The sequence below is a fragment of the Vidua chalybeata genome, chromosome 16, assembly GCF_026979565.1.
Source record: "Vidua chalybeata isolate OUT-0048 chromosome 16, bVidCha1 merged haplotype, whole genome shotgun sequence".
Lineage (NCBI taxonomy): Eukaryota > Metazoa > Chordata > Aves > Passeriformes > Viduidae > Vidua > Vidua chalybeata.
The window spans coordinates 15,023,153-15,048,122 of NC_071545.1; the positions used below are offsets into that span (position 1 = coordinate 15,023,153).

General features: G+C 57.3%; 3 protein-coding genes across 6 annotated transcripts; 2 read left to right on the forward strand and 1 right to left on the reverse strand.

The window, feature by feature from the left end:
- Positions 1 to 5,213: 5,213 nt before the first annotated feature.
- On the forward strand, positions 5,214 to 7,620 carry GNG13 (G protein subunit gamma 13). The gene is made up of 3 exons (XM_053957818.1): positions 5,214 to 5,402; positions 6,180 to 6,302; positions 7,123 to 7,620. Exons 2-3 carry the CDS (start codon positions 6,205 to 6,207, stop codon positions 7,226 to 7,228), a joined length of 204 nt encoding a protein of 67 aa, XP_053813793.1. The 5' UTR covers positions 5,214 to 5,402; positions 6,180 to 6,204; the 3' UTR covers positions 7,229 to 7,620.
- Positions 7,621 to 7,652: 32 nt separating this feature from the next.
- Positions 7,653 to 18,441, reverse strand: CHTF18 (chromosome transmission fidelity factor 18). The gene is made up of 22 exons (XM_053957991.1): positions 18,327 to 18,441; positions 18,024 to 18,188; positions 17,784 to 17,910; positions 17,529 to 17,703; positions 17,354 to 17,443; positions 17,171 to 17,223; positions 16,823 to 16,964; positions 16,078 to 16,290; positions 15,868 to 15,965; positions 14,945 to 15,068; positions 14,697 to 14,824; positions 13,985 to 14,078; positions 13,788 to 13,886; positions 12,822 to 12,952; positions 12,145 to 12,307; positions 11,831 to 12,055; positions 11,592 to 11,741; positions 11,125 to 11,255; positions 9,835 to 9,967; positions 8,966 to 9,076; positions 8,275 to 8,332; positions 7,653 to 7,890 (listed from the first exon to the last, which is right to left on the reverse strand). Exons 1-22 carry the CDS (start codon positions 18,418 to 18,420, stop codon positions 7,754 to 7,756), a joined length of 2,841 nt encoding a protein of 946 aa, XP_053813966.1. The 5' UTR covers positions 18,421 to 18,441; the 3' UTR covers positions 7,653 to 7,753.
- Positions 18,442 to 18,587: 146 nt separating this feature from the next.
- On the forward strand, positions 18,588 to 23,396 carry RPUSD1 (RNA pseudouridine synthase domain containing 1). 4 transcript variants are annotated; one of them, XM_053957497.1, is made up of 6 exons: positions 18,588 to 19,069; positions 19,208 to 19,399; positions 19,484 to 19,607; positions 20,088 to 20,190; positions 20,273 to 20,374; positions 21,024 to 23,396. In XM_053957497.1, exons 2-6 carry the CDS (start codon positions 19,218 to 19,220, stop codon positions 21,413 to 21,415), a joined length of 903 nt encoding a protein of 300 aa, XP_053813472.1. In that variant the 5' UTR covers positions 18,588 to 19,069; positions 19,208 to 19,217; the 3' UTR covers positions 21,416 to 23,396. The 4 variants fall into 4 exon arrangements, with proteins under 4 accessions (XP_053813472.1, XP_053813474.1, XP_053813473.1 ...); XM_053957499.1 differs by having other exon boundaries at positions 19,260 to 19,399; XM_053957498.1 differs by having other exon boundaries at positions 18,588 to 19,003.
- The last annotated feature ends 1,574 nt before the right edge of the window (positions 23,397 to 24,970 follow it).

Genomic DNA, 24,970 nt, shown 5'->3' on the forward strand with positions numbered 1-24,970 from the left:
GTCGGGTTTTTAGTTTGGGATTTCTTTTTGAGGTTTGAATTTTTGCCTTGGGGTTGGACTGGGCCAGGCTGAGCCTCCTCCAATCCCTCCATCCCAGAACCCCAAAGAGGGAATGGGAACAGATTTAGGGCAGGTGCTTTGTGTCCCCTTCCAGCCTGGATTTCTCCCCCCTTGGCACAGAAAATCTGGGAAGTGCTTCTTTCCTGTAAGCAAACCCTTCTCCATTATTGATCCCTGCTGAATTTTAATGCCTTGGAGCAGCCCTATGGATCCTTTAGGTAATGATTTAATCTTTTATGGATGAGAAAAAAAAAAAAAAAAAACCTTTTCTGGAGCTCTGCACTTCTCTTTGGGCCTGGAGTGGTCCTGAAGGAAGGCTGAGCTCTGCTCCAGGTGAAATGGAGAGAACAGAGCTCATTAAAAATGGAAAAGTGGCCTCTGGAGCAGGAAATGGGGCCCTGGAGCTGCCTCATCCCAGAGCTGGAGCAGACACAGCTCTGCTGCTTCAGCAGGGCTGCCAAGCAGGAAGGAGCAGAGCTGCAAGGAAGTGACAGCACCAAAAGTGACATTTCACCTGGAAAATGGTGACATTTCACCTGGAAAATGGTGACATTTCACCTGGAAAAAAAAAAAAAAAAAGTGGATTTCACCTGGAAAATGGTGACATTTAACCTGGAATAAAAAAAAGTGAAATTTCACCTGGAAAAAAAAAAAGTGAAATTTCACCTGGGAAAAAAAAAAAAAAGTGAAATTTCACCTGGGAAAAAAAAAAAAAAGTGAAATTTCACCTGGAAAAAAAAAAGTGACATTTAACCTGGAAAAAAGGTGGATTTCACTTGGGAAAATGGTGAGATTCCACCTGGAAAAAAAAGGTGGATTTCACTTAGGAAAATGGTGAATTTAAGGGATTTCCCTAAAATCTGGAGTGGGAATGTCCTCCCCAGCTCCAGGGGAGGGCTGTCCCTGCCTTCCCTGGGGGCAGCAGTGTCCAGGGGGGTCCCAAGGACCCTCCTCATCCACTAATTGCTCACATTTCTAATTAATTGCTCTCATTTCTAATTAATTGTTTCCAATCTCTCCCCTTACTCCCAGTGCAGTGATTAGAAACCCACTCTGAGCATATTTTAAGGAACATTTCCAGCCCTCCACCCTCACCCAGCACCTTTCCCTGCTGGTGCAGTCTGTGCTTGGTGCCTGATCTCCAGGAAATCCCTCTGGGATTGGGGACTGCACATTCCTGGGATGGCCCAAACACGAGGGAGCTGGGCAAGGGCTCAGCCTGGAGAAAAGGGGGATCCCAAAGGGAAAAGCTTTGCTGCAGAGCCCTCCCCAAACTTCCCTCACTTTTTAAATTTTCTTCCCCCCCCCGTACATTTTCTCCCACTTTTTGATTTTCCCCTCATGACAAGAGAGATGTGGAGGGGCTGGAGAATTCCTGAGGGAGCTGGGAAGGGGCTCAGCCTGGAGAAAAGGGGGATCAGGGGGAATTTCTGGCTCTGCACAGCTCCTGCCAGGAGGGGACAGAGGGGGGGGGGGGGGGGTCGGGCTGTGCTCCAGGGACAGGGGGAGAGGGAACTCGCCTTCCCTCGGGTTGGATATTTGGGAAAATCCCTTCATGGAAGAGCTGGAAGGGGCTGCCCGGGGCAGGGACGTCCCTGGGAGTGTTGGGGACAGGAATCAGCGTGGGCTCTGGGGCAGTGGCCAGGCAGGGATCGATTAAAGGCTGGATTTTGGGATTGTGGAAGGAATTTTCCACCCTGAGCCTCCCCTGGCCCAGCCTGAGGCTGTTCCCTCTCCTTGTCCTTGTCACCCTCGGCTGTCCCCTCCTGTCAGGGACCAAAAATTCCCTCTGATCCCCCTTTTCTCCAGGCTGAGCCCCTTCCCAGCTCCCTCAGCCCCTCCTGGGGCTCCAGCCCCTTCCCAGCCCCCTTTCCCTGTCCTTGGCCCTAAATAATGTGGGATCAGCTCTGAGGACCGGGATTGAGTCCCTGCCCAGCTCCCCTGGGGTCACGGGGATTTTTTCCAGCTGCTCTCCCAGCTGGAGATGCTGGGATTTAATCCCAGGACTGTGGAAATGCCGGGTTAACAGATGGCTGAGCTCGTTGGTATTGCAGAGCCCGGGGAGCTCAGCGTCCCTTCATCTGCAAAAACCGGGGGGATGCACCCCAAATCCCTGGAATCCCCCCCTGCTCCTGCCTGGAGCACGGGATTCACCCCAAATCCCTGGAATCCCCCCCTGCTCCTGCCTGGAGCACGGGATTCACCCCAAATCCCTGGAATCCCCCCCTGCTCCTGCCTGGAGCACGGGATGGACCCCAAATCCATGGAGTCACACCCTGCTCCTGCCTGGAGCACGGGATTCACCCCAAATCCCTGGAATCACACCCTGCTCCTGCCTGGAGCACGGGATTCACCCCAAATCCCTGGAATCCCACCCTGCTCCTGCCTGGAGCATGGGATTCACCCCAAATCCCTGGAATCCCACCCTGCTCCTGCCTGGAGCACGGGATTCACCCCAAATCCCTGGAATCACACCCTGCTCCTGCCTGGAGTGTGGGATTAACCCCAAATCCCTGGAATCACACCCTGCTCCTGCCTGGAGCATGGGATTCACCCCAAATCCCTGGAATCCCCCCCTGCTCCTGCCTGGAGCATGGGATTCACCCCAAATCCCTGGAATCCCACCCTGCTCCTGCCTGGAGTGTGGGATGGACCCCAAATCTTTGGAATCACACCCTGCTCCTGCCTGGAGCATGGGATTCACCCCAAATCCCTGGAATCCCACCCTGCTCCTGCCTGGAGCACGGGATTCACCCCAAATCCCTGGAATCCCACCCTGCTCCTGCCTGGAGCACGGGATGCAGCCGCACTCCTGGGATGGAGCAGGATTCCCGGGATGGAGCCGCACTCCGGGATGGAGCAGGATTCCCGGGATGGAGCAGGATTCCCGGGATGCAGCCGCACTCCGGGATGGAGCAGGATTCCCGGGATGGAGCAGGAATCCCGGGATGGAGCAGGATTCCCGGGATGGAGCAGGATTCCCGGGATGCAGCAGGATTCCCGGGATACAGCCGCACTCCCTGCCCGCCCGGGGCTCTCTCCGGTGCCGCGGGGTTTCCCCGTTCGGGCCGGGCATTCCCGGGAAGCGGCGCCGGGCGGGACGGGAGCCGGGCACGGGCAGAGCACAGGGAACACAAATCAGCTCCTGAGAGATTTTCCATATTTTATATCCGTACTTCCTGTGCACGTCCTGTAAATGCCTCTTTCAGGAAGCCTATATATGTTTTTATATATTTATGTTTATATCTATATTTTTATTTTTATTTTTTAATATTTAATTTATATATTCATATTTATATTTTAAATTTCATCTTTAAATTTTTATTTTTATATTTATATTTTTATATGTGTATTTTTATATTTATATTTTTACTTATAATTTCTTATCTTTATATTTTTATCCTTATATTTTTGTCTTTATATTTTTATTTAGAATTTTTATATTTAAAATATTTGGTTTTATTTTTATACAACTATTTAGATAATAACATGCTAATTATAAATATTTTTATATTCATCATTATATAAATTATATTTAATTTTATTTATTATATTTATTAGATTATAATCATAATATAATAATATATGATAATTATAATATATAATAATTATATATAATATTATAATATAAAATTATATTATATAATTATAATATAATATATATTAAATATTATATTATATTATATTATATTATATTATATTATATTATATTATATTATATTATATTATATTATATTATATTATATTATATTATATGCCTTATGGAGAATATTTAATGTGTAGGAATACTTATATATGCACACATATATATGCATGCTTACATTTATGTGTGTAGATAGAAAATATAAATATAGATACATAAATATATATAAATATAAAAAATTCTATTTAATATACTCAAAATTCTGCCCAGAATTAGGATTGGGGGAATGCACAGAGCCACCTGAACCAATCTAAACCTTATTTTATATATAAAAATTAAATATATAAAATATGAAAAATAGAAATTAATATAATATAATATAATATAATATAATATAATATAATAATATAATATAATATAATATAATATAATCATAAATTAATGAATGTAATAATATAATATAATATAATATAATATAATATAATATAATATAATATAATATAATATAATATAATATAATATAATATAATATAATATAATATAATATAATATAATATAATATAATATATAAATGTTATATATCATGTTAGATATATGCTATAATATAGATTTTTGATTTTATTTATATTTCACCTCCATCTCGTGCCTCCCCCAGGGAATTCTGTCCCTCAGGATTGAGGGAATGCCTTCAGCCCCCGTTCTGTGGCTGGGACCAGCCCAGCCCAGGCGCGACGCAGAGACACAAAACCCAATATGAAATCCAAATTCACATCCACATTTACTATTAATCCGATATGAAATCCGTATTTATACGATTTTTATTCCTATAAATATTCGCTATTTATTCCCCTGGGCCAGGATTTGGGTGCGCTTTGCTTTGTGCAAGCCTTGGTTGGGTTTTTTTTCAAGCAACAACTTTTACCCCAAGTTTGTTTTTAATGGTTTAACGAAGGCGGGGGGGTCGCACCCCTGGTTTTCCATTGATTATTTTGGCTTTAATCAGCTCCAGCTGTTCCGGGCGTTTTGTCCTTCCCCATAAATCCCTCCTCGATAATTTTGGTTATTGATGACGCTGCCCTTTCACCCGCCGGGTGTTCCGTCCCAGCTGCTCACTCCTGCCGGTTATCCTGCTTTTGTTCGCCACTTTTTTATTCATTCCCAACCTCTCCAACTCCTCCAGCACCCGGGAAGGGGGAAAAGCCACAAAATCCAGCGGGGGAGCAGAGCGGGAACGCCGGGGAGGGATGAGGGAAAGGGATGAAGGAAAGGGATGAAGGAAAGGGATGAAGGAAAGGATGCGGGAAGGGATCGGGGCAGGGATGTGGGAAGGGATCGGAGCAGGGATCGGGGCAGGGATCCAAGCAGGGATCCAGGACCTCCCTGGGGATGTCCCCCACCCATCCCCTCCTCCCTGGCTCCCTCAGGAGCGGGGGGCAGCCGGGATAACCCCAATTCCAGAGTCCGGCCGGGTAGCGGGAGGCGCCTCCATCCCGGGCGCTCCAGCGGAGCCAAATCCCCCGGGAGCGGCGGGGGGAGGACGCTGCCGTGATCCGGCTCCTGCCGCACCAGCCGTGCATTAATAGATTATCCCGAGCTTTTGGGACCGCCAGGAGCCAGGGCAGCGCTGCGGGCGGAGCACGGGCAAGGCCAGGGCTGCAGACGCGGCCCCATTTCTCTGCTGCCGGCATTCCCAAACCAGGTGGGAGCGGGAGGCGCTGGGGATGAGCGGGAGGCACCCCCGGGGCAGGGAAGGGGCTGATCCCGCTCCCAAACTGGGATGGACTGGGGCTGGCATGGAGCTGTGCCCGCGGGAGGGTCTCACCCTCCCCGGCACCTCCAGCCCTTCCCTGCCCGTTCTCCCGGAGCTGGGGCACCCCTGGGGTTCACGGCCCCGGGGCTGGGGCTGGGCTTGGGGACAGGGCAACGTCTCCTTGTGCCACCAGCTTTTGGGGTGGCACTTGGGCCACCCCGCTGTGGGCACTGCTTGAGCCCCCTCAGCTGCTGTGCCTCAGTTTCCCCGTCACGCCCGTCCTCCCCCATGGTCACTGCTGGGGGACAATGGGGTGGGGGGTGCAGAGGGGTTTGCTTTGCTCCCCAAATCTGTGCTGGCCGCCCCCTGAGCCGTTTCCAGCGCTCTTTAGACGGCCCCAAATCCCTGCTGGTCCCTTCAGAGCCGTGGCCAGGCAGGACAAGGACAAACAGCCCCTTCCCAGACAGCCTCGGGCTGCTCCTTGCTGCTCCCCACCCAAATTTCGGTCAAATCTGCCTCAGTCCCTGCGTTTTGCATGAGAGGGGCACTGGGCAGCCTTTGCCCCAACCAAAACAACCCCAAAAGCTCCTGGAGCCCTTGGCTGCTCCTCTGGGGGCTTGGAAATCTCCCCCGGAGCCTGGGACACGCTGTCCCCATCCTGGGGGGGCCTTTGGGATGCAGCTGAGGGATCAGGGCAGGACAAGGCACCAAAATCCCCGTTCCCAGCCCAACGGAGCCCTCGGAGAGCGCGATGGACGAGTGGGATCTCCCACAATGGAAAAAAGAGGTGGAAAGCCTCAAGTACCAGCTGGCCTACAAGAGGGAGATGTCCTCCAAGACCATACCGGAGTGAGTGGGGGTTTCCTTTCCTTTCTTTTCCTTTTCCTTTTATTTTCCTTTTCCTTTCCTTTCCCTTTTCCTTTTCCTTTCCTTTCCCTTTTCCTTTCCTTCTTCCTTTCCTTCTTCCTTTCCCTTTCCCTTTCCTTTTTCCTTTCCCTTCCTTTTTCCTTTCCTCTCCTTTTTCCTTTCTTCTCCCTTCTTCCTTTCCTTTCCTTTCCTTTCCTTTCCTTTCCTTTCCTTTCCTTTCCTTTCCTTTCCTTTCCTTTCCTTTCCTTTCCTTTCCTTTCCTTTCCTTTCCTTTCCTTTCCTTTCCTTTCCTTTCCTTTCCTTTCCTTTCCTTTCCTTTCCTTTCCTTTTTCCTTTCCTTTTTCCTTTCCTTTCCTTTTTTCCTTTCCTTTTTCCTTTCCTCATCCCATCCCAGTGCCCCCAGGAGCAGAACCCACCTCCCTTTCCCCCCTCAGCTCCCCGGGTGCTCCCAGATGAGATTTTCCCTTTCTGGATCTCCAAACCCCAGGGGCAGAACCCCCCCCCGGTGTCCCCGAGCCCTTTCCAGCTGCCCAAGCTCTGCTGGTGCCAGGATGTGGTGGCACCTCCTGACCCCGGGGTGTCCCTGGCAGCCCCCAGCGTGCAGATCCCCCCTTCCCAGAGCTTTGCAAAGCTCAAAACGCTTCAAATCACGGATGGCTCTGTTCCCTGCCTGCTTTGTCACAGAGCTGGGGACACCCCCAGGATCCCCCCACCAGAGCAGGATTTACCCCGAGCCCCCCAAATCCCCCCTTTTTTGCTGCCCTGACCCCCCTGGGGCCGTGCCCACCTCCCCTCTCTGCAGGTTCGTGAAGTGGATCGAGGACGGAATTCCCGAGGATCCCTTCCTGAACCCGGAGCTGATGAAGAACAACCCCTGGGTGGAGAAAGGCAAATGCATCATCCTCTGAGGCTCCCCCCTGCAGGACGGAGTTTGCATTCCTCAGCTCCAGTTCCAGCACAGAACCCGAACAAAAGCCCTGCCCTCTCCTCCTTTCTTCTCCTGTAGTTGTAGAAGGGGTTTTAGAAATGGGGGAACACGGGGAAATGCCCCAGGATGGGCAGCCTGGGGGGAGGAGCAGCAAAGGCTGCTCCAGGAACGTGCTGCAGCTTCATCTCACACTCCTGCCACCAAAAAAGGCAGACTTTTGCAACTTGTAAAGAAGCTTTTTATAAAAACCCCCATTTTTAGTGCTTTTAGATACTTTTGTACACTGTAGGATATTGCTTCGCAGCAAACCAGGCAGAATCTGGCACCTCGAGGTTTATGAGTGAAATAAACAGAGCAATACTTCACTAGTGATTTTTTTTAGATACATTTTATTTTTTTTTTTTTTTTTAACAAAATAAGCAGGTAATAATAAAACACTACCCCAAGACGATGGCTGGAAAGCCAAAGGCAGCTGATCCCTGCAGCTGCAGCTCCAGAGGTGCCCCTAGAGCAGGTCCCTGATGTAAAGGTTCCTCCTGACAGCGTTGGAGAAGCCCTCGTTGAAGCGGAACCAGACGTCGCTCCTGCCCACGGCCTTGCCCATCTGCAGCTCCAGGGATTCCTCCTTGGAAAGCCGAGGGGCTGCAGGAGGAAAATCCACTTTAAAAACAGGCAGGAAACCTTCAACTCATCAGCTGGGCCCTGCCTGGAGAGGGGGGTGTGGGGAGGGTCTGGAAGGGCAGAGCTGATGCTCCCAAATCCCGGATGCTGCAACCAAAAATTCAGCCCAAATTCCCTCTGGATGGGGCCAGAATCCATGGATGTGCCCACAGGAACTCCCTGCCAGCTGGGCTGGGGACAGTTTGTCCCTGCTGCTGTCCCCTGGGGACGGGGCTGAGGGACAGGAGCCCCTCTTTGGGAATGGGGAGAGCCCCTGGTGGCACCCAGGGCCACCCTGTCCCTGTGCCACCCACCCAGAGCTCAGGGACGCTTTGTCCCTGTGCCACCCCCCCCTTTGTCACCTACCCGGGGCCGTGGCCGCCTCTTTCCGCTGGAGTGGCCTCCCAAAAAAATCCAGCTCAGGCTGTGGGAGGCAAAAAGCAGGAATGGGGTTGGCTCTGGGGCACCTGCACTTCCAGCTGCTGCTCAGAGAGGGACAAAGCCACGGCAGCCTCGTCCCTGGGCAAGGCTCAGCCACCCCAAGGCTCTCCTGAGCACAGCAGGAGCCAAATGCAAATCCTGCAGGAAGGGCCAGCGGCCTGGGAATGCAAACTGCATCCAAATTTGGGGGAAAAGACAAAATGTGAGGCTCAGGTGGGGTTTTATACCCAGGAAAAGGGCTGGCAGCTGAGCCCTGGAGAGGGGCAGTGCCAGGGAAGGATCCCAGCTCCTCTTGGAGCCCAGGGTGGGATCATTCCAGAGCTGCTTTTCCAAACTGCTTTCCCACAGAGCCCAAATTCAGCTCTTTCAGCCCAAATTCCCACAGCTCCTCCCTCCCCCAGCCCTCAAAACTTCCCGGGACACATCCAAAATGTCACCCAGCTCCAGTTCACACCGATCCCAGCGATGCCTTTACGGGACACGCGGAGCTGAGCTGGGCTATTATAGGAACCTGGACTAAAAATCCAAATTCCAGTGGAGCCAGGGAGTGCCTGGCAGGCCAGGAAAGAGCTGCTGGGAAGTGGGGCAGGAATTGGGGCAGGAATTGGGGCCTGACCTTGTCCTGCAGCACTGCTCTCCTCACGATGTGCTCCAGGCGCTGCTGGTGGTTGGGGGTCCCCGCTGGCTCCGTGTCCCCTCGCTCCTCCCCGGGGCCATTCCCAGGATCCTGTGGGGAGGACAGGCCTGAGCCAGGCTCCCCTCGGGGTGTCTGAGCTCCAGGCTCGGGCTCTGAGCATCTGTCACCCCCTTGGCCCCCATCCCACCCAGGTCGGGTTGCAACATCCCAAGGATTTTTCCATCACTTTCTGCCTCGTGGGATCAGCCCCAGCTGAAGCCCCTCTCCCTGGGATTTCACACCCGTACCACGTAAACAAGGAGCCTCCAGAGATGTTTTTGCACCTTCTCTTTGTCCCACACATCTCCCAGGAGCCCTTCTCCTGCTCCAAGGGGCTCCCAGGGATTAATTATCCCACTGGCACCAGGGCAGGGCAAGCATCAGCTACACCCGGGATGTTTCTCCACCTTTTCCACCTCTTCCCATCTTTTCCTGCCTCCAGGAGAGTGGGCAGAGCCACTCTGCTGCTCCTGGGGGCTTTGGGACCTCTGGAAGTGGCAGCAGCCAGGGAAAGGGGAGGCAGGGGAGAGGTCACCTCCCACACGGCCAGGTACAAACAGCAGCCAAAAATTCCCACCTGAAAAATTCCCACCTCCTCACACCCCTCACTGGACAGTGGAAGGGTTCAAAGCTTGAACTCCCTCCAGAATTCCTGCTGAGCCCAGCTGTGCAGGGCAACAGCTGCAGCCAGAGGGGGTTAATCCTGGATTTGCACTCAGCAGCCAAAGCCAGCGGCTGCTTTGGGACAAACACATCCCTGGGGATTTCCTCCACATCCACAGCCCTGCCAGCCCTTTGGGAATGCCCACCTGGGCCAGGTTCTTGGCCTCTGTCCTCCTCATCTTCTCCAGCTCGATCTCCCTGGCAATGAGCTGCTTGGCCTGGTAGCTGAGCTGCCTGCGGGCCGGCAGCTCCGGGAAGCGGCACACGGCCTCCACGTTCCTGCAGCACGGGAAAACAGGGGATCAACCCCAAAAACCTCCCAGCTCCGCGCAGCCTGCGAGCCCCAGCACCTCCCAGCCCCGCCCCGTGGCTGGTTCCTCAGTTTCCCCGCCGCGTGGGAATGGCAGGAGGGATTAGAGGGGTTTAAGCCTGGCTTGAAAGCAAAAAGAGGAGATTGGAGCTGTGCTGGACAGATTGTCCTGGAAAGCTCAGGGGCACAGCACAACCTTCAGAGCCCCCCCAGGTGCCCCTCGGGACAGGTTCAAAGGGAATCCAGCCAGGAACAGGAGTTTGGGATCATCAGAGCAGCTGCATTCTCAACAAGGCTGGAGCACCACATCTGGGGTTAGGCCTGTTTCAGTTTCCCCAGCACGGAGGAGCCACCAGTCCCTCTGCCAGCTCTGAATATTTCATATTTATCCACTAATTTTTTGCTGTTTATCCACTATTTATCCACTATTTGCCCACTACTTATCCACTATTTATTCATTATTTATCCACAATTTATTCAATATTAATCCACTATTTATCCACTATTTATCCACAATTTATTCACTATTTATCCACTATTTATCCGCTATTTATTCACTATTTATCCACTACTTATTCACTTTTTATCCACTATTTATTCAATATTTACCCACTATTTACCCACTATTTACCCACTATTTACCCACTATTTACCCACTATTATTGCCCCTAAAACAAAAGGAACAAAGCCCGGAGTCAGGTGGCTCTGCAGTCATTCAGAAATCAGTTGTCAAACCAAGCTTTAGAAAGTTTTACAGAAATAAACCCCAGGTTTTGCTGGCGACATCAGATTTGTTTGCCAGAGAGATGCTGGGACACAGCTGCCAGGTGCCACAGGGTCAGCCCTGTCCTGCCACCTCCTGGGGATGGAGCAAAGCCGAAAGTCCCAACTCCTTCCTGAGGATCATCACAGAATCCTGGAATGGTTTGGCTTGGGAGGGATCTTTAAACAGTCCAGCTCCAACCCTGACACCTTCCACTTGCTCCAATTCCCATCCAGCCCGGCCTTGGACACCTGCAGGGATGGGGCAGCCACGGCTGCTCTGGGAATTCCATCCCAGGGTCTCCCCCCCTCTCCCAGGGAAGGATTTTGACTCCCACTGCCCCTGCCCAGCCCCGGCACTCACGGATCCAGCTTGAAGACGTACTGGCCCTCGGGCAGGCGCTCCTGCAGGTAGGTGAGGTTGTAGGTGAGCATGGTGCTGATGAGCTCAGCCAGCTGCTGCTTCTCCTTCAGGCTGTAGAGCTGCGTGTTCACCTGGCCAGGGCACAGCAGAGAGCATGGAAACCCCAAAGAGCCCCAAGCACGGGGTTTGTTTCTGGGGGAGGAAGGACCCAGATCATGTTTAGCTCCCTCTCAGGGACACACGTGACAGACCCTCTCCTGGATGGGGGGTGACTCTGAGAGCTCCCCAAAGCTCTGCTCAGCCAAGCCCAGCCCAGGTGGGGCTCAGGACCCCTCCACAGAGTCGGGCACCTCTGCACCAGCTGCGACACCAAACCCAGCCCGGGTTTGGGACAGAAATCCAGGCTAGCTCATCGGGGTGGGGTTTGCAGAGGGCTCCCAGCAGGGCCAGGGGCTGGGGACACTCACGGGCCGCAGTTTGGGGGCGATGATGTCCAGCAGCAGGCACAGCACGTCCAGCACCAGCGCCTGCTGCCCCGCACGGCTGCGGGCGCCGGGCGCGATCCCCGCCACCATGGACAGCAGCAGGTTCTGCATCTGGCTCAGCTTGGCCACGGCCTGGGGGACAGCACGGGGAGCCTCCCTCAGGCCGTGTCCCTGCAGGGACGCAGCTGTGGGGGCGGCCAGCGGGGCCCTGCTGCACTCGCCTCGGGCTGGCTGCTGGGGTAGGCCAGCCGGGGCACGGCGGTGGCCGCGAAGAGCAGGTGGAAAGCCACGGGCAGGAAGGGCAGGTAGCGCAGCAGCTGGAAGCTCTGCCCCTGCAGCACGGCCCGGCCCAGCAGGTCGGAGAAGCCCAGCCACTCCAGGGCCAGGCACACGGAGGCCAGGCTGGAATCCCGCACCTTCATGTTCAGGAAGTTCTCAAACAGGCCCTGGAGGAGGGTGTGGCATCAGGTGGAGCCCACCTGGCTGGGGGGGGGGGTCTGAGCTTCCCTCTCCAGCCCCCCTTGGCTGCTCTCACCTGGGCCAGCTTCTCCTGCTCTCCCGAGGAGATGGAGAGGTGCAGGATGTGGTGGAAGCGGTGCGAGGAGGAATTGAAGCCCCCTGAGCCCCCAGGGTGGGACAGGTCCTCGTCCCCCAGCAGGAGCTGGGCTGGCAAAGAGGGGTCCATTCCCATCCTGTGCCTGGGGGAGCCCAAAGGGAAGAGCTGAGGAATATTTGGATCCTTGGAAACTGGACTGGAGGCAATGCCAGTGCTGACTTATTGGGAGCTAAGTGGAGTGCTAACAAAGCATCTGGAATGGCTTTAACAAAGAGGAGAGGTTTAGAAGGAAAATCCTTCACTGGCAGGGTGGGCAGGCCCTGGCACAGATTCCCAGAGCAGCTGGGGCTGCCCCTGGATCCCTGGGAGTGCCCCAGGCCAGGTTGGACAGGGCTTGGAGCAGCCTGGGACAGTGGAAGGTGTCCCTGCCATGGCAGGGGTGGCACTGGATGGGCTTTGAGGTCCCTTCCACCCCAAACCATTCCAGGATTCTATGATGGACACAAATCCTATCAAGAAGCTGCTCTCCAGGACCTTGCAGGTCCCATCCAGCCTCCCTTGAACACTTCCAGGGATGGGGCAGCCACACCTTCTCTGGGAAATGGGAACACCAACCCCCCAAGCACCCAAGAGATGTAAAAACCCCCTCCTTCTACCTCTGGGGCCTGGGGAGCTGGAAGATCTCTTGCCAGATGGAGAAGAGCCCCTTGTTCTGGTCCTTCAGGCCAATCCTCATGGTCTGCACCATCTGCACACTCAGCTCCTTCTGCCCTCGGCCGTGCAGGAACTGCAGCAGGAGCCAGGGGATGGAGGGGATGGGGATCCCGAAACCCCCGGGAACAGCAGGACACAGCCACCCCCCTCTTCCTCCACGTGTAGGGTTCAAAACCCCCCAGGGGACCGGGCGATGTTTCAGCAAGGGACTTTTGTCCCCTCTGTCCCCGTGTGAGCCTGGAGCTGCAGCAGGAGCCATGCCCGTGTCCTGATGGCCATACCCATGTCCCCAGAGCCATCCTTGTGACCCCAGGAACATCCCAGTGTCCCCAGGGCCCTGGCAGTGTCCTGATAGCCATCCCCACCTCCCCAAGGTCCTCTCCATGTCCCCAAGGCCCTCCCCAGAACCCTCTCCGTGTCCCCAGGGCCATCCCTGTGTCCCCAGGGCTCTCCCCATGTCCCCAAGGCCATCCCTGTTTCCCCAGGGCCCTGGCAGTGTCCTGATAGCCATCCCCATGTCCCCAGGGCTCTCCCCATGTCCCCAGAACCCTCTCCATGTCCCCAGGGCCATCCCCATGTCCCTAGGGCTCTCCCCGTGTCCCCAGGGCCCTGGCAGTGTCCTGATAGCCATCCCCACGTCACCAGGGCCCTCCCCGTGTCCCCAGGACCCTCTCCATGTCCCCAGGGCCCTGGCAGTGTCCTGACAGCCATCCTCATGTCCCCAGAACCCTCTCCATGTCCCCAGGGCCCTCCCTGTGTCCCCATGTCCTTCTCCGTGTCCCCAGGGCCCTCCTCGTGTCCCCAGGACCCTCTCCATGTCCCCAGGACCCTCCCCGTGTTCCCAGGGCTCTCCCCATGTCCCCATGTCCCTCCCCGTGTCCCCGGGGCCCTGGCAGTGTCCCCAGCACCTGCAGGGTGTTGATGCAGGAGCGGATGTCGCTGTCGGTTTTCTCGCAGAGCGCCAGCAGCGCGCCCGTGTCCGCCCGCATTCCCTGCCGGAGCGCGATCTGCAGGACACGGCGGGGCTCAGCGGGGAGGGGACACCGAGCCACGGGGACAGGGGACACCGAGCCACGGGGACAGGGCACCCTGGGAGAGCCCAGACCTCGCTGAGGCGCTGGGCGAGCCGGGAGGGAGCGGTGCGGGGGAAGCTGAGCAGGAAGGATTGCTGCCGGAGCGGGCGCAGCGCGGGCACGAACCTGGGGGAGGGAAACAAGGGGAGCTGAGAGAGCCCAGCACAGAATTCCCTTCTTAATCCTGGAATCATTTAGGTTGGGAAAGACCTCCCGGAGTGTCGAGTCCAACTGTTCCCCAAGCACTGCCAAGTCACCGTGAAATGATGTCCCCAAGTGCTACATCCACACAGCTCTGAAATTCTCTCAGGGATGGGAGAGAATTGGCCTGGAGCAACCAATGGCTGCCCTTTCCATGAAGGAATTTTCCCAAATATCCAATCTAAACTGTCCCTGGCCCAGCCTGAGGCTGTCCCCCTTTCTTCCTGTTGCTGTTCCCTGGGAGCAGAGCCTGACACCCCCGCCCCGGGCTGTCCCCTCCTGTCAGGAGCTGTGCAGAGCCACAAGGTCCCCCCTGATCCCCCTTTTCTCCAGGCTGAGCCCCTTCCCATCTCCCTCAGGAATTTTCCAGCCCCTTCCCAGCTCCATTCCCTTCCCTGCACACGCTCCAGCCCCCTCCATGTGAGGGGCCCAAACCAACCCCAGGACTTGAGGAGCTGCACTCAGACACCGCCAGCAGCCACCTCCTGTCTGGGGGCAGGGTTTGGTGTCCCTGTCCCCCCACCACGGGCAGGTGACACTCACTGGTCATTGCAGATGCAGATGATGGGTCGGAGCAGGAGCCCCCCCTCGCGCCGCCGCCGCCGCCCCACGCCCACCTCGCCCTCGCCGTCCTTCCGCTGGATGATGGCCAGCAGGACGTTGATGGAGGCCTGGGGGAAACAAGGATGGGAGGGATGGGTTCTCGCTCCTGGAACGCTGGAGGAGCTGTTGATGGGGTAATGTTTGAGGGGCTGGTGCCCACGGGGTCAGTGCAGGCACCCCGGGCTCACCGCGGGCGCGCCGTCGATCTCGTCGATGATGAGGCAGTTGGGCCTCTCGTGGGAGCCCAGCACCGACCTCATCTGGGTGGCAGCTTCAATGCGGGTCTGGAACACCTCGGGGCTGCGGTCATCGCTGTGAGGGGACACGGGGACAGCTGACCTCGGGGGTGGGGACACTGCCAGCATCACCCCTGGGACAGCATCACCTCCAGAACAGCATCACCTGCACACCACCAGCACCTCCAGAACAGCATCACCCCTGGGACAGCATCACCTTGAGAACAGCATCACCTCGAGAACAGCATCACCATCACCTCCAGCATCACCCCTTGGCCAGCATCACCTCCAGAACAGCATCAGCCCTTGAACAGCATCACCTCCAGAACAGCATCACCTCCAGAACAGCATCACCATCACCTCCAGCATCACCCCTGGGACAGCATCACTTCCACACCAGCATCACCTCCAGAACAGCATCACCATCACCTCCAGCATCACCCCTGGGACAGCATCACCTCCAGAAGAGCATCACCCCTTGGACAGCACCACCTCCACACCAGCATCACCTCCACAGCACCATCACCTCCAGCATCACCTGCACATCATCAGCACCTGCACACCACCAGCACCTCCATAACAGCATCACCATCACCTCCACCATCACCCCTGGGACAACATCATCTCCACAGCACCATCAGCTCCAGAACAGCATCACCATCACCTCCAGCATCACCTCCAGAACATCTCCACCTCTGGGACACCATCACCTCCAGAACACCATCACTTCCAGCATCACCCCGAGGCCACCATCATCTCCAGCATCACCCCTGCCACAGTGTCACCTGCTCCCTTTTGTGGGCAGGGCATGGGCTCACCTGGCACTCAGGGGCTCACCTGGCACTCGGGGGCTCACCTGGCACTCGGGGGCTCACCTGGCGTTCATCTCCACGGCGTTGTACCCCGCGTGCCTGGCGATGACGTGGGCCAGCGTGGTCTTGCCCAGGCCAGGGGGCCCACAGAGTAGGGCCACCTGTGGCACAGAAACGAGGTCACCCCTGGAGGGTTTCCCCCTTGGAGGGGACAACTCTGCTCCTCAGCTGGTGGCAGCACAGGGAGCCACAGCCACGTCCCCCCCTGCTCACCTTGTGTTTGGGTCTCTTGTGCTGGTCCAGCTCGGCCTCCAGCATCTCCTCGGTGAGCTGGACCTTGGTTTTCCACTTGTTGGGATGTTCCTTGGGATGGCTGAGCGGGGCATGAGCTGCAGGGCTGGGCTTGGGCTTCTTGCCAGCCTTGTCCTTGCCGAACACCACCGTGTCCCACAGCTTGAGCCACTTCAGCAGGCAGCGGTTGGTGTACTGCAGGAAAGCAGGAAAATCCCTGGAACCTGGGAAAAATCCAGCCTGGGGCAGAGGAAGGCTCTCCTTCATGGAGGAGGCTGCTCAGGGCTCCACCTGGCAGCTCCCTGGGACAAGTTGGGAATGTTTCCCTTCCCAGCTCAGCTCCATCCCTCAGGGAAACCCCGGGTAAGTCACACCAGCCCCATCCTTGTCTCGGCTCAACTCAGCAATTCCCAGCCTCTCCAATTCCTTACAAGACTTCTAACATTCCCCAAAAAAATTCAAAATAGCCGGCAATTTCTGGTTAAAATCTTCCCTGTGTTTTTTGTCTCATTTTGGTCACATTCCATAGTTTCTTGTGCCAGAACATCCCCAGTCTCCAGTGCAAACCTGCCACGGCAAGCTCCCAGGGACTCAGGCAGAGCAGCACAGACACAGCCCCCCAGGCAGTGCTTCCAGAGGCAATTCCTGATGCCATGGCATTAAGGAAGAGCTGCAGAGGTGCTGACCCCAGCCATCCCAAGCCCCCCTCCTTGCCCCAGCACCTCACATCATCACTGAGCAGCTCCATGTAGCGCTGGGGGGTGAACTTGTCCACCCAGAGGCAGTGGGATGCAGGCTCCTCCTGGGCTGCTGGAGCCGTGTCCATGCTGGCATCCGGGCTCTCAGCGCTGGGCTCGCTCCCCAGGCAACTGCAGCATGGGATTCATTTACCCCAAAGCACCCCAGGAGTCAGGGCAGGGTGGGAATTCCACCCAGACTCCCCAAGCGGGGGGTGATGAGGGCAAAAAGGCTCCTCTGCTTGCAGGTCCCCCAAAATTTGATCCTGAAGGAGCAGCTGGGAGGCAAATCCAGCAGCGTGGCAGGGACTGGGGGGGATTTCATCCCAACATCTCACCTGTTTATGATCTCTGTCAGCTGCTGGGAGGCCTCCAGAACCTGCCTGCGACGCTTGAGCAAAACAGAGAGGGGTCAGAGACACCCCCCAGTCCATGGCTGGGGAGGGGCAGGAATTTGGGAGCCAGCCCTGTGGCCAGCAGGGGTGACAGGGACAGAGGGGAAGGTCAGGGACATGTGGTACCTCCTGATCCACCTGCTCCTTCAGGTAGGAGAAGGGCACCCCCAGCAAGTGGAGAGGCCTGCGAGCGTTCCAGCCCAGGGAATCCGGGAGCTGCAAGGACACAGCACAACCAGCCCCGTCCTCAGCCAGCTGGAGGCCACAGAGGAGCAAAGCCGACCTTCAGATCCCTCCTCACCTCCAGCCCTGTCCTGCAGGGATCGTCCCTCAGCACCAGGAAGACCCTGGTGCCCTGCGTGGATGTCACGTTGATGTAATCCTCCAGGACAGGGGGTCTCCTCAGGACCCTCTTCTTCTCCAAGGGTGGTGTGGTCTGCAGGGGGATCATCCCACTCATCTCCAGGTGGTTCGAGCTGGAAAACACCGAATTCCTTCAGTAAGGGAAGGGCCCTTCTCCTCTCTCCTGTTAAAAACGGGGTTCAGGGTGCCCAACCTGGTATTGTGGGGAGCCAGAGGTGCCTCTGGGCCACCATCCCAGGAGACATCCGGAGCCAGCTCATCGTCTGCACCGAAATCGAGCTTCTTAACAGCTTCCAGGCGCTGCCGCTTCGGCTTCGGGGCTGGGGCAAGCGGAGAGCGTCACTGAGGTACCCAGGGGATGCTCCAGCACCCGGCACCGCTCGGGGCGGGCGGACAGGGGGCAGCAGCACCCGGGCAACCGGGTCAAACCTACTGCGGGGTTCGGCTGCTGGCGGCGACACGGCGGGGACACAGTCCCGGTCCCTCTTCTTGGCGCCGGTGCCCCCGGGAGAATCCCCGGGGACGTCGGGCTCCTCCGGCGGCTGCCTCTTGTCCCGGAACTGGGATGTTTTGGGGCCGGCGGGTGGGGAGGGCTCATCTGTGAGAAGGGTCAGACCACGGTGCCGGTCACCGGAGGGGACCCGCGGCGGGACGGGCACACGCGGGCGCGCAAAGCACGGTCCCGCCCGCTCCCTCCCTCCGCCGCCTTCCGTCCCGGCGCCGCAGCAGCGCCCACCTCCCAGCTCGGCCAGCACCTCCAGCTCGTCGGCGAAGCGCTCGTAGAAGCCATCCTCGGCGCCATCCTCGGGCCCGGCCTCGGTGCCCGCCATGGGCCGCGCCCGCCCCGCCGGCCCCGCGCCCGCCGCGCTTCCGCCCGCGCGCGCCGCGGGGGCCGGCGCTGATTGGGCGCGGCGCGCGCGGGAGGAGGCGGAGCCGGCGCTGATTGGACGCGGTGTGAGCGCTGCCGGGAGGCGCTGCGGGAGTGGGCGGGGCCGGGGCGGCGGGGGCGCTGCGCGGGTCCCCCCAGCCGGGGCCGGGGCCGGGGCCGGGGCACGGGCACGGGCACCTCCGCCCTGCCCGGGTCGCTTCTGCCCTGTCCGGGTCCTCCCCGCCGCGCGAATCCCCGCCCCTGTCCCCTCCCCTCTGTCCCGTGCCCTCCGCCGCTCGCGGCCGGGCTGCAGCGGGGAGCGGGGCGAGGCCGATCGCCGCCGCCGGGATGGGCAGAGCCGGCACCGCGCGGCTGCGGGGCCTCCACGCGTGACAGCGGGGCGGGGATGGGCCTTCCACGCGTGGCGCCAGGGCGTCCCGGGACAGCGGGAGAGCGGCGGGGCCGTGCGCCGTGACAGCGGCGGCGTGGCGGCGGCTGGAGCGCTGCTGTAGCATCCGGACCTGCATCCGCATGGTGTGACCCCGGTGAGGCCGGGGGACAGGCAGGGTGACAGCAGTGCTGCGGGTGACACCGGCACCTCGGCAGCAGCGGTACATCTCCATTCCCTGCTGGGGTATCCCAGCTCCAGGCCCTGCTCCCTGCCCGGCCTGTGTGTCCCGGGCTGCTGTGCCCATCCCGCAGCTGGCGGTTCCTCATCCCGATTCCCCCTGGCGCTCTCTGCCCCGCAGGGCGCTGGCCATGGAGCCGGGCACCATCGACAACCTGTCCATCCTGTACCAGAGCTCCGACTTCATCGTGGTCAACAAGCACTGGGACCTGCGCATCGACAGCAAGATGTGGTACGAGACGCTGACCCTGCAGAGCCAGCTCAAGCACCGCTTCCCCGAGCTGGCCGACCCCGACACCTACTACGGCTTCAGGTGAGCACCGAGCCCCGCTCTGCCCTCAGCTGGGGACACTCCTGAGATGCCCAGGATGCTGCTCTACGCCCGTGTCCTTCCCAGGTTCTGCCACCAGCTGGATTTCTCCACCAGCGGGGCCCTGTGTGTGGCACTCAACAAAGCGGCGGCGGGAAGTGCCTACAAGTGCTTCAAGGAGCGCCTGGTGACCAAAGCCTACCTGGCCCTGGTGAGCCCTCCCTGCCACCTCCTGCCTTGGCCTTTTGGTGTTCCTGAACGCCTCTGCCCTGAGGGAAAGCTGAGGGGGTTGGGGGTGTTCAGCTGGAGAAGAGGAAGATTCAGAGTTGGAGTCTAAAGGGGCTCAAAGAGAGCTGGAGAGGGATTTGGACAAGGGCATGGAGGGACAGGACACAGGGAATGGCTTCCTACTGCCAGGGGGTGGGGTTACGTTGGATATTAGGAAGGAATTCTGGCACAGGGTGCCCAGAGAAGCTGTGGCTGCCCCATCCCTGGAAGTGTCCAAGACCAGCTTGGATGGGGCTGGGAGCAACGTGGAAGGTGTCCCTGCCCCGACAGGGAGTTGGGCTTGGGGAAATGGATGGGCTTTAAGGTCCTTCCAACCCCACCCTTTCTGTGATTCCATGATTCCTGTCTGGGGGGTGGGTGAGGAGCAGGTGCCAGGGCTCAGTTTGCACATTCCTGCCCCCAGGTGAGGGGCCACGTGAGCCAGAGCCGGATGACGATCCGCTACGCCATCGGGAAGAACACCACGGAGGGCATGACCCACATGATGTGCATCGAGGGCACAGAGGGTGAGCAGCACCATCCCCTGCTCTGCCCGCACCCCCAGCGAGGCGCTGGGGCATCACAAACCCCCTCTGGATCTCCTTGCAGGCTGTGAGAATCCCAAGCCGTGCCAGTCGGAGCTGATCGTGCTGGAACACGGATCCTACAGCGGAGACCCCGTCACCAAAGTGCTGCTGCAGCCACTGACAGGTGGGGACAGGGGCAAGCTCTGACGTGGAGCAGAGCCTGGAAGGGGATGAGGGAAGCTGAGAACTGCAGTGCTCAGGGGGACAAATGCCATTAGGTGCCCTGAAGGAGAGATTCAGGAATTCCCTGTCCCTGATTCCCCTGAAGGAGAGATTCAGGAATTCCCTGGCCCTGATTCCCCTGAAGGAGAGATTCAGGAATTCCCTGGCCCTGATTCCCCTGAAGGAGAGATTCAGGAATTCCCTGGCCCTGATTCCCCATGCCCTGAAGGAGAGACTCAGGAATTCCCTGGCCCTGATTCCCCTGAAGGAGAGATTCAGGAATTCCCTGTCCCTGATTCCCCATGCCCTGAAGGAGAGACTCAGGAATTCCCTGGCCCTGATTCCCCTGAAGGAGAGATTCAGGAATTCCCTGTCCCTGATTCCCCATGCCCTGAAGGAGAGACTCAGGAATTCCCTGGCCCCGATTCCCCTGAAGGAGAGACTCAGGAATTCCCTGTTCCTGATTCCCCATGCCCTGAAGGAGAGATTCAGGAATTCCCTGGCCCTGATTCCCCTGAAGGAGAGACTCAGGAATTCCCTGACCCTGATTCCCCATGCCCTGAAGGAGAGATTCAGGAATTCCCTGTCCCCGATTCCCGCTCTCCCCCCAGGGAGGACTCACCAGCTCCGGGTTCACTGCAGTGCCATCGGCCACCCCATCGTGGGGGACTTCACGTACAGCCACAGGCAGGACAGCAATCCCTACAGGATGATGCTCCACGCCTACTACCTGCGCATTCCCACCGGCAAGGAGCTGATCGAGGTGCGCGCGCCCGACCCCTTCGTCACCGCCATGGACAGCAACTGGGTGCCCCAGCACGTCACCCAGCGGCTGGAGGATGTCATCCAGGAGCTCAAGGACAAGGGGACACACAAGGAGGAGGAGGAGGAGAGCCGGGAAGCTGCCAGAGAGGAGGGAGCAGGGGGTGAAGGCGGGAGGGAGGAGACGGAGGAGCAGCGGGCGCGGTGCGAGCAGTGGTTGGCTGAGTGGGCTCTGGAGTGAGCACGAAGCACATCCCTGCATTTCCAGCTCCAGCCTTGTCCCAGCGGGTCCCCACGGAGCCCCAGCGCTGCCTCCACACCTGCACTCCTCTGTGGCTTCCCTCGCTCCTGGCATCAGGTGGATTTTGGGAGCGGTTGAGGTGGGGTTATTTTGTAATGCCCGTCATCCCTCTGGGCACGGGATGTCCCTTTCCCAGTCCTGGACCTCAGCAGCAAAGTGTCACATTCCAGCTTAGAGTGACCCCAAAGCTTTCCATCCCTGTCCTGGGGCTCGGGCACAGCTGGGCACTGCCTTTGCCATGGACATTCCAAAACCTCTCCAGGCTTGGATGCAGAATTGCAGCCCAGCACAGGGAGGGGAGTGCTGGGTGCAGCTCCAGTGTCCCTGTCCCCCATTCCCATTCCCTCACTCCAGCTGCTGTGTTGTGTGGGAGGTGGGAGATTGGGGGCTGGAGCACATTCTGGGGACACTGATAGTCCCCCAGTCCTGGGGTGTCCTGTGGAACTGGACTGGGATGGGCATGGAAAGGTCCTTGCCCCTTGCCCCCTCCCTTCCTCAGCCTACCTGGGCAGTTTTTAAAGGTTTGGTGGAGGTGAAGAAGTTGATACCAATGGATTTTAAACTTTTTTCAATTTTCTAGGGAGAGAATCTAGTCTTTTAGGGTTTGTAAAATACGGGTGGTTTCAGGAATGAGGTATTTTTAGTACTTCTGTGGTCAGAGAGCCAGCAGCCCAAAGCTTTTTTTAATGGATTTTATTATTCCTTCTACTAGCACTGCCTTTCTTGCTTTTATCCCTGCTGAGACAGGTCAGAGGACACAAATCCCTTTCTGCTCACCAACATGAGGAGGGATCAATGTCCTGTGTAGGTCCCATGGGGTGGCTCCTGCCTGGCAGGTTTCCAGAGGGTCCTGCAGGCAGGTCCTTCAGCTGGGCAGTTTGGGAAAGCTCTGGAACATTAGGAAAAGGATAAAGGTGAAAGAAGGGCTGAGAACTGATGGGAAGAGCAGGCAGGAGCTCAGCTTTGACAGATGCCAAGAAATTTCCTTGGAAGTGCCCTTGCTTTGCTGGTCATCCTGCTTCGCTTTCCCCTTCCCTGCTCATCCTCTGCAGCCCTTGGGGGACATTTGGAAATGAGGAGGACAGGACAGCTGGAGAGGGACAGCTGGAGCCACACAGCCCCATCCCAGGGCTTTCAAGGACCACGTCAGCACACGCCCAGAGTTGTTGTCACCTCTCCAGCCCCATCCCGTTGAAAACACACCTGGATGGGGTTCACACAGTTGATATTCCCACCCCAAAGGAGAATTAAAACGTCACAGCCCCCTCCTTGTGGATAAACACACCCTGCAAGTCACCAAAATCCCCGGGCTGGGAAGGCAAGAACTGGATCACCTGTCCCACGGGTCCCTTTCTGGTGTGGCTTGGTGCCACCACTGCAGGGTGGGGGTGGCCTGAGGTGCCAGCCCTGGGCACCGAGCGGGCTCAGGGCTGGTGGCAGAGGGCTGGAGGAGCAGGAGCCCCTTGTCCTTCCTGCCAGGCCCCGTGGCCAGGAGGGGCTGGGCAGGTGCCACAGCTGGGAAGGAACACAGGGAACCTGCTTGCCAAAGATTCGAGGGGTGACTCGCACGGGAGGTGCTGGAAAGTGACAGCGGGGATTCGGCCGGGATGAGGGATTGGGACATGGGGACGTGGATGGGGCTGGCACCCCGAGCCCGCTGTGTTTGCGTCGAGGAGCCCGCACACCCCACCCCAGCCTTTGCGTGCTGCTTTTCCCCACAGATAAAAGGGAATTTTCCTTACCCTGCACAGGGAGTTTTCCAGGCGCCCTCCCCGGCTGCGTTCCCGGGCAATGTCCCCGTCCTGTCCCGGGGCTGTGGCTCCTCCGGTGCCCTGGGGTTGTGCTGTGGCTCTGATGTCCCGTGCACCCCGCAGTCGCAGTTTTGGTGTATTTGCTGTATTAAACGTGTCTCTGCCCTTCACTGATTGCTCTCTATCCATCCCGCTCTCCCGGGGGCTTCCAGGAATGAGGGGAATGAGGCCGGACCGGCCCCGCGGGAGCGGCCCCAGGGCTCCGGCCCGGCCGACCTGTTGTGTGAGGGAGGATTGGGTGTGAGAGGATGGTTGTGTGGGCTGCAGGATGGTTGTGTGAGGGAGAGGATTGTGTGAGGGGCAGGATTGTTGTGTGAGGAGGAGGACTGTTGTGTGAGGGGCAGGATCGTTGTGTGAGGGGCAGGATCGTTGTGTGAGGGGCAGGATTGTTGTGTGAGGGGCAGGATTGTTGTGTGGGCTGCAGGATGGTTGTGTGAGGGGCAGGATGGTTGTGTGAGCTGTGGGATTGTTGTGTGAGCTGCGGGATTGTGTGAGGGGCAGGATTGTTGTGTGGGCTGTAGGATGGTTGTGTGAGGGAGAGGATTGTGTGAGGGGCAGGATGGTTGTGTGAGGGAGGATTGAGTGTGAGAGGATGGTTGTGTGAGGGGCAGGATTGTTGTGTGAGGGAGAGGATTGTGTGAGGGGCAGGATTGTTGTGTGAGGGGCAGGATTGTTGTGTGAGGGAGGATTGGGTGCGAGAGGATGGTTGTGTGGGCTGTAGGATTGTTGTGTGAGGGAGGATTGAGTGTGAGAGGATGGTTGTGTGGGCTGTAGGATTGTTGTGTGAGGGGCAGGATTGTTCTGTGAGCTGTGGGATTGTTGTGTGAGCTGCGGGATTGTGTGAGGGGCAGGATTGCTGTGTGAGCTGTAGGATGGTTGTGTGAGGGAGAGGATTGTGTGAGGGAGAGGATTGTTGTGTGAGCTGTAGGATGGTTGTGTGAGCTGTAGGATGGTTGTGTGAGCTGTAGGATTGTTGTGTGAGGGAGAGGATTGTTGTGTGAGCTGTAGGATTGTTGTGTGAGCTGTAGGATGGTTGTGTGAGCTGCGAGATTGTTGTTTGAGGGGCAGGACTGTTGTATGAGCTGCGGGATTGTTGTGTGAGCTGTAGGATGGTTGTGTGAGCTGTAGGATTGTTGTGTGAGCTGCTGGATTGTTGTGTGAGGGACACTCATGCCTCAGGTTGGAGAAAAGGGAAAACCACTTGAAGACCCAAGGAATTATTGCAGTCTTTAAGACTGGGAGATTTTTTGAAGATTATGCACTAGACATGGGCAGAGGGCAACTGGTTAAGGGAGAGGAGCATTCCCAGCCCTCCTGGCACAGGGAGGTGCAGTCAGAGCTCACAGCTGACCTGGGAATGTCCCCAGGAATCGCCTGGGGCAGATGTTCCTCCACATGTTCAAGTTCAGGGTGGATCCTCCTGTGGCAGCTCCCGAGGGGGTTTCAGGGCCAGCTTTGATCTCTGCAGGGACGCAGTGGACGCGGTGACCCCCAGAGTGGCCCTGATGTGTCCCTGCCCTCCTGCTCCAGCCACCTCTGTCCAGCCAGCCTGGGGCAGGGGCCGTGTCCCTCCAGCAGCCTCATAGCAAAGACGTTTCTGTAATTTTACCGCCCCAACAGGAGTTATTTTTACAGTAAATCCTTCCAAAATAGAAGCCAGCAACACCCATGGGCGTCAACCCAG